The sequence below is a fragment of the Culex pipiens genome, chromosome 2 (genome assembly GCF_016801865.2).
Source record: "Culex pipiens pallens isolate TS chromosome 2, TS_CPP_V2, whole genome shotgun sequence".
In the NCBI taxonomy this organism is placed as follows: domain Eukaryota; kingdom Metazoa; phylum Arthropoda; class Insecta; order Diptera; family Culicidae; genus Culex; species Culex pipiens.
This window is the reverse complement of record NC_068938.1, coordinates 166,148,017-166,155,693: the sequence shown is the minus strand read 5'-3', so window position 1 is coordinate 166,155,693 and position 7,677 is coordinate 166,148,017. Positions and strand designations below refer to the sequence as shown.

The 7,677-nt window shown below is 37.5% G+C and overlaps 2 protein-coding genes across 3 annotated transcripts; both read right to left on the bottom strand.

The window, feature by feature from the left end:
* Window positions 1–648: 648 nt before the first annotated feature.
* On the bottom strand, window positions 649–2,403 carry LOC120423090 (uncharacterized). Of its 2 annotated transcripts, XM_039586766.2 has the most exons (5): window positions 2,047–2,403; window positions 1,875–1,986; window positions 1,548–1,817; window positions 1,284–1,494; window positions 649–1,227 (listed from the first exon to the last, which is right to left on the bottom strand). In XM_039586766.2, the coding sequence occupies exons 1-5, from the start codon at window positions 2,396–2,398 to the stop codon at window positions 709–711; spliced, it is 1,464 nt and encodes a 487-aa protein (XP_039442700.2). In that variant the 5' UTR covers window positions 2,399–2,403; the 3' UTR covers window positions 649–708. The 2 variants fall into 2 exon arrangements, with proteins under 2 accessions (XP_039442700.2, XP_039442699.2); XM_039586765.2 differs by having other exon boundaries at window positions 1,548–1,986.
* A 2,253-nt stretch (window positions 2,404–4,656) lies between these two features.
* Window positions 4,657–7,247, bottom strand: LOC120423076 (glutamate receptor ionotropic, delta-2-like). Its single transcript, XM_039586752.2, has 5 exons — window positions 6,163–7,247; window positions 5,994–6,105; window positions 5,674–5,940; window positions 5,410–5,620; window positions 4,657–5,357 (listed from the first exon to the last, which is right to left on the bottom strand). The coding sequence occupies exons 1-5, from the start codon at window positions 6,398–6,400 to the stop codon at window positions 4,791–4,793; spliced, it is 1,395 nt and encodes a 464-aa protein (XP_039442686.1). The 5' UTR covers window positions 6,401–7,247; the 3' UTR covers window positions 4,657–4,790.
* Between the last annotated feature and the right edge of the window lie 430 nt (window positions 7,248–7,677).

Sequence of the window (7,677 nt, the reverse complement as noted above, 5' to 3'; positions counted from 1 at the left end):
AAATATTTTTGAATAACTGAGAAAATTCTCTATATTTTGCTTTTTTGAACTTTGTTGATACGACCCTTAGTTGCTGAGATATTGCCATGCAAAGGTTAAAAAACAGGAAAATTGATGTTTTCTAAGTCTCACCCAAACAACCCACGATTTTCTAATGTCGAGATCTCAGCAACTAATGGTCCGATTTACAATGTTAAAATATGAAACATTCGTGAAATTTTCCGATCTTTTCGAAAAAAATATTTTCAAGAATTTCAAATCAAGACTAACATTTCAAAAGGTCAAAACATTCAATATTACGCCCTTTTGAAATGTTAGTCCTCACAAGATATCAAAAAACGAATTCGTGATCAGGGAACAAAAGTTACCCCTTAGGATAAAGTTTCATGCAAATCGAAGAGGGGTCGGGACAACTTTTCCCGATTTCGTTTGGGACATTTATACGAACAGGGGCAGTACCCGAATCACCATGATTGATTTGGTAAACATAAAGTATTACAAATTTGCCTTACAATTTATGGTCTAGACCAGGATTGTGATCTGCTAACTTACTGTTTTTTGGCGAAAATACTAGAAGTCGAGAAAACAAAATCAGTGAAAATAATTTGAACGCGGCAAAAATAAAACTACAGGTTCTCAGATAGTTAATGTCTAACAAATTGTTTTGTACTAGACCGAGGCAGCTACTATAAACAAGTAATCAAGACTTTAACCATTCTGCTTCCACTTTCCAAAACTCAACCAAAGTGAATGCCATATGACCTCCAGCAAAAATGTCCCAGTCGCGAAGGCAGCTCCGACAAACAGGATAAACATAGGTCCAAAAATATGTTCCACAGTCAGCGCCTGAACCTCGACGTCCTTCTGGCACCCGGAATTAGCTGGATCCAGCGCCACCTCCAGCCGCGTCGTTTGAAATCTGCGTAAATTTCGCTTTTCCCAGTGCAGCACGAGTCCGTGTTGGTTGGCCACCAGAATGAAGTGGCTCAGCCGGTCCATGATAGGCCAACCCCGTTGGGATGCAACCGTGGTGTAGCTGTAGTACAGCATCTCCTTGGGCAGCTCAAACAGGTGCACGTTGTCCTCGCGGATGTACGGTCCAACGTTTATCTTCTGACAGGTTAGGAACTCGATTCCGATGCCAAAGTCTCCGGGTAGGGTGCGCCGGTACAGTTGCTCGACGTCGGGGATGTTGTCAAACTTTTTGACGACAGTTTTCAGATCGACCTGCAAGAGATTTGAGTTATGTTTTAAGATCACTTAAGATAATACAAGATCCCAACTGATTCCGCATCAACAATCGCAAGAACCCAAGCGATTGCCGGATCTCCCCAGCGGTACGGACTCTGGGCGAAGTCGTGGATGGTCTCAAGGGATTTGCCATATCTTGGAACGGTCAGAACGCTTGCGAGTCCTCCTGAGTAAGAATTGCTTATTACCACACCGGACAGAAGTACGCATGCTATTAGTACTCGATACGATAGGGTGCTTTTGCTGAAAATAGATCGTAGAATGAGCTTCTAGAAATGTTGAAACATTATCAGTACTTATGTGTGATCGCTTGGTCCAAGTAAATGGAGATCATATCAAAGATTGACTTTTCAAACCGAGGTTTTGGTGATCCAAACAGATTCAGTGTGCTGATACCATAGTGAACTACCGTCATCCCTATTAATGATATGAATATCGTAAGCCATAGTGAGGGATCGAACGGATACAGCGGTGTCAACACGGTTGGCAAGAGTTTTGCCCTTGGAACCATGATCAAGATGGATGCAAAAACAATTGGACTGCTGTAGTCCAAGAACTTGTAAACCCTGTAATTTTGTTGAAACATGTTTATCCGAATTATTTCAAATGAAAGTTTAGCAAACCACTGGTAGAAAACTGTGCTAATAACAATTTCAGTTTCATTGATCAGTGGCGAATAAAGCATTCCTTCGCCGTTCTCGGCATCATCAATGAATCCCCAGTTATCTGCTCCATCTAGAATTGAAATCTATGAATTTAAATACACCACTCGGTTTAGCTCAGCATTTTACTTACAAGCCCACACCTTAAGATTGCAGTTGTACATCCTGCAAAACTCGACCATCAAAATGCCTTCCGATCCGTCAATCAGCAACTCTCTCGATTGGCTAGAGTTGACAACATCGACGTTCCCCCCGGCCGCACCGACGAATTCACTCGTAACGTACGGAACGTAGTCCACTATTCCGGTTCGAATGGGTCTTCCACCCAGATTTGAGAGCTTGTCGTGGAATAAGTTGGCGTTCGAGGTGAAAGATGATTTCTCCAAGTTGAAACTATTCACTTGGTATAGCTTTGTGGAGTTCGAAGTTGTGAAGTTTTGGGTGTAGAAATCGAATCCATTTTCAAGATTTTTCGAAGATGTCATGAACCACAAATTTGGATAAACTAAAATAGATTGAAGTTTTTGTCAAACGCTGCTAGTTGTAAGATTCAAACAACTCAACAGTTGAATGCTTCATGCAAAATCTGATTGTTGCTCAGAACCGAAATGCTTTCGACAAAAATCAAGAATAGTTTGTCTCGCCTTCGCTGCTCTGTACGGTCCTTTACGGCGAGTTTCATCTCGAAAAATTTGTTCACATCTTCAGTGATCACTAGGTAGGACTAAAATAACTAAAAATAATCCGAACTGTTGTTGCACAATATCATTTACAATACTTGGCATCCAAGTTCGACAGCTTGCTCAACGAGGACTTTCTCCACGCCAGATCCAGTAGTAATCAAAATTATCGGTAATTGCTCTGATGATGTAACTTGGTCCACATTACAAAGAAATTGACTTTGCTTAGTGTTCAGAGTTTGATCACGGTAAACGACAGTGCAAAAGTTGTCCTTTGAGAAGTACTGCATCACTGTAAAGTAAACAAGTTTAGCTTAGTTGACACTCGTCTCCAAACTTACCCAAGAGTTTGACTAAACTCAAAAGATGGAATTTTCTTTCAACTGGTGACAACATTTTTCGTAATGTTCTTTGCCGAGTTATAACAATCTGAATGTGGATTTATTTGCAGATATCAAGCTTGTAAATGGTTCTTCATCATTTATGTTTGCACAACCAAGTATTGACATGGTCTGAACACCTTTCGCAAGAAGTGTTGGCAAATAATTCAATAGTTACGAGTTCTGATTATGAACTAACTTCGAAATCCTGTCTAGTAATGCAAAGTTCAGTTTAGAGTCTATAAATAGTAATGATAAACAGGTTGTTAATCGATGAAAACTGCGATAAAAAAATCGGAGCTTCGGTATCTAAAAACTAAAAACTAAAAACTAAAAACTAAAAACTAAAAACTAAAAACTAAAAACTAAAAACTAAAAACTAAAAACTAAAAACTAAAAACTAAAAACTAAAAACTAAAAACTAAAAACTAAAAACTAAAAACTAAAAACTAAAAACTAAAAACTAAAAACTAAAAACTAAAAACTAAAAACTAAAAACTAAAAACTAAAAACTAAAAACTAAAAACTAAAAACTAAAAACTAAAAACTAAAAACTAAAAACTAAAAACTAAAAACTAAAAACTAAAAACTAAAAACTAAAAACTAAAAACTAAAAACTAAAAACTAAAAACTAAAACTAAAAACTAAAAACTAAAAACTAAAAACTAAAAACTAAAAACTAAAAACTAAAAACTAAAAACTAAAAAACTAAAAACTAAAAACTAAAAACTAAAAACTAAAAACTAAAAACTAAAAACTAAAAACTAAAAACTAAAAACTAAAAACTAAAAACTAAAAACTAAAAACTAAAAACTAAAAACTAAAAACTAAAAACTAAAAACTAAAAACTAAAAACTAAAAACTAAAAACTAAAAACTAAAAACTAAAAACTAAAAACTAAAAACTAAAAACTAAAAACTAAAAACTAAAAACTAAAAACTAAAAACTAAAAACTAAAAACTAAAAACTAAAAACTAAAAACTAAAAACTAAAAACTAAAAACTAAAAACTAAAAACTAAAAACTAAAAACTAAAAACTAAAAACTAAAAACTAAAAACTAAAAACTAAAAACTAAAAACTAAAAACTAAAAACTAAAAACTAAAAACTAAAAACTAAAAACTAAAAACTAAAAACTAAAAACTAAAAACTAAAAACTAAAAACTAAAAACTAAAAACTAAAAACTAAAAACTAAAACTAAAACTAAAAACTAAAAACTAAAAACTAAAAACTAAAAACTAAAAACTAAAAACTAAAAACTAAAAACTAAAAACTAAAAACTAAAAACTAAAAACTAAAAACTAAAAACTAAAAACTAAAAACTAAAAACTAAAAACTAAAAACTAAAAACTAAAAACTAAAAACTAAAAACTAAAAACAAAAAACTAAAAACTAAAAACTAAAAACTAAAAGCTTAAAACAAAAAAACTTTTGTTAGTTTTTAACGTCTTTCGATATCATGATCGTTAACAACTCTGGATGCTACGATTTTGCTAGAATGTAAAATCAGCCTCTAATGGATTCATGTTAAAAGGTTAAAACATGGCCTAATTGCTGCCAATTTATTTCGTGTCGGAAGAAAAACCGCAGTAATTAATGGCCAACAGTAATTTCCCGATGGTTTGACCATCGTTTGACAATGATTGTTTTCATTATCATTTTAGCTGGACATTCAACAAGCTCGTTTCATGAGAACAAAGGAAACAAGGGCCGTAGGTCAGGTCAGATTTTATAAGTTTAGAACTGTTCATAGATTTTGTGACAATTTATTAATTTCATGATTATTATTTTAAAGTTTATTTGAACTGATATTATACTTATTCAATGTACTCAAATTCTACTTCTTCGGGAATATCTCGTGTTTCACAACGCCTTAGATGCCACCGCTCCAAACACAATCCCAACGAGTGCCACAACACCTCAAGAATGAATATCCCGGTCGCCAGTGTTGTTCCCACCAGCAGGATAAAAATCGGTCCCAAAATATGCTCCACGGTCAGTGCTTGCACGGTGTCGTCCTGCTGAGTGCGGGAATTGGCCGGATCGAGGGCCGCTTCCATCCGCGTGGTCTGATATTTGCGCAGCATCGCCTCTTCCCAGTGAATCACGAGTCCGTGCTGGATCGCTTCCAGAACAAAATTGTCAAAAGGTTCCATCAGGGGCCAACCCCGCTGGGACACGGCTCCGGTGTAGTCGTAGTAAAGCAGCTGCTTCAACATCTCCAAGGAGTGTACGTTGTCTTCGCGGATGTACGGACCAACGGTTAGCTTTTGACTGTTGAGGAGTTCAATCCCAATTCCGAAGTCAGCTTTCGACAAGCGCTCGTGAAGATCTTCCACGTCGGGGATGATGTCGAACTTGTGCACGACAGTTTTGAGATCGATCTGGAAAGATATGTTTAAGATCGCAAAATTTGGAAACCGGTTTAGTCCATACTGATTCAGCATCAACAAGGGACAGAATCCAAGCGATCGCTGGAGCTCCCCAGCGGTACGGACTCTGGACGAAGTCGTGGATTGTCTCCAAGGACTTTTCATATCTGGGTATGGTCAGGACGCTCGCTAGTCCTCCTGCGTAGGAATTGCTCAGTACAACTCCGGACAGTAGCATGAATGATATCAGAATTCGATACGAAGAAGTTGTCGTACTATAAGAAAAGATCTTAAAGAGAACCTAGTACAAATCGAATGGAGTCCATACTTGGGAAAGATTCCTTGATCCAAATACACAGATATTATATCGAAGATCGATTTCTCCACCGGCGGTTTCTTTCCCTTCAGATTCAGGGTGGTGATGCCATGATGAACTACTGTCATGATAACAAGTGTAATAAATACAACCAACCACAACGTGGGATTAAATGGATACAGTGGAGTAAATATGGTTGGTAGAAGTTTAGCTCTTGGAACCATTATAAGCACAGAAGAAAAGGCTATTGACTTGCTGAAATCTAGATAGTTACTGACCCTGAAATAAACTATGTCTATATTCTTACTCTTCTCTTCACAGATCAAACCAACCAGCTGTAATACAAGCAACAGATTGCGAATTCCGTCTCTTTGGCATACGGGGAATACATCATTCCTTCACCGGTCCCGTTCTCGTAGATATTTCCCCACTTATCTGGTCCAACTGAAACATAACCTCAATCAATTTAACCACCCTCAACACCACCAAAAAGTCCCCTACAAGGCCACAACTTCAAGTTGCAATTTCTCAGCTTGCAAAACTCCACAATGAGTGATCCGTCCAAGCCGTCGATCTGGAGTTCCTTCCGCGTCGTTGAGTTGAACGCGTCGGCATTACCCTGGTTCGCACCGACGTAGCTCGTGGAACAGTACGGGATGTAGTCGATCACCCCGGTGCGGATCGTGCGGCCACCCAGATCGAACGTCTTGTCGTGGAACAAGGTTGCGTTTGGGATCATCGATGAGCTATTGAAGTCGAAGGTAGCCACGTGGTACAAGTTGGTGGAATCTGGGACGATGAAGTTGTGGGTGTAGAAGTCATAACCGTTGTCGACAGTATCGGAAGGGGTAATGAACCATAGATTTGGGTAAACTGAAATAAAATTTGTTATTTTGAAGAAATTAGGAGAAACTATCGATACAACAGTTGAAAGCTTCTTTCATTATCAAATTATCCTGAAGGAGCGTCAGATTTTTAGCAAAGATCAAGAAATTCTTGTCACGCATTCGCTGATCCGATGAATCCTTAATGGTGAGCTTGAAGTTCAGAAAGTTCGTTACATCCTCGGTGAAAGTGATGTAAGATTGACATCCTAGAGCTACTGCGCACGCAATCTGAATCTCTTCTGAAGATGTACCAGCGGAAATCCAAACTACCGGAAGCTGTTCAGTTGAGATCACGTGTTCCAAAGTCAATTGCAACTCTTCGTGGTCATTGCTGTTAGCTTGTCCGAAGATCGGATCTTGATAAATGACAGTACAGTAGTTGTCTGTTGCAAAGTATTCTAAAACTTGAAGGAAGGTTGATGTGAGTTTGAATAAAAAATACTTTCTTACTCAGAAATCGAACAAGGTTCATAACCTCAAAACTTCCAGAAACTTCTGCCAACATTTTCCCTGTCAAATCCACACGACTAGAAAGTGACACTTTCAACCTCAACGTTTAAGAAAACAGTGCATAATTTTCTAAACTTTCCCTTTTAAATAGTATTTTGCAACTGCACTGTTGCACGTGCGGCAGTTATTTCAATTTGTGATCTAACGGGGATAATAAATATGAAACAACCCATCATGTAACACAAACAGTTGTGTAACCCATGTTTAGTTTGACGGAACCGTGAAACGTAATGTGTAACGGTATCAACATAGAACGTCGCTGAAGACACGGTACTGTCCCATCGTTTGACGATTTTTTAAGGAAGCGTTCTTTTATTACGTAACGCAAAAACAGATTTTTGGACCTCCTCCCACTCGTAAGAAAATTTCCATACAAATTTTGCAAAAATGTACCGAGCGTAGCACGGCATTCTACACCCCTCCCCCAAAAGCTTTACGTAATAAAAGAATGCTCTCTAAGAATGTGGTGTCGTGCTTTTGACAGCTGACAGTTGAATACAGATTTGCGAAATCATTCATAATTGAAATGATGTTCCTTGCGTTTGACAGATGCACTCAATCTGTGGCTTTCTACCTAAGGTACTCGCGATTGAGTGTGTAGTGATGCGGTTGTCAAAAT

Coding starts and splice junctions, on each gene's coding strand:
- LOC120423090 (XM_039586765.2), bottom strand. CDS start 2,398: ATGACATCTTCGAAAAATCTTGAAAATGGATTCGATTTCTACACCCAA. Junction 1,987..2,046: donor CAATCTTAAGGTGTGGGCTT/GTAAGTAAAATG, acceptor TTTCAATTCTAG/ATGGAGCAGATAACTGGGGA. Junction 1,228..1,283: donor CGATTGTTGATGCGGAATCA/GTTGGGATCTTG, acceptor AATCTCTTGCAG/GTCGATCTGAAAACTGTCGT.
- LOC120423076 (XM_039586752.2), bottom strand. CDS start 6,400: ATGATCCCAAACGCAACCTTGTTCCACGACAAGACGTTCGATCTGGGT. Junction 5,941..5,993: donor TGTTGCTTGTATTACAGCTG/GTTGGTTTGATC, acceptor AGTTTATTTCAG/GGTCAGTAACTATCTAGATT. Junction 5,358..5,409: donor CCCTTGTTGATGCTGAATCA/GTATGGACTAAA, acceptor ATATCTTTCCAG/ATCGATCTCAAAACTGTCGT.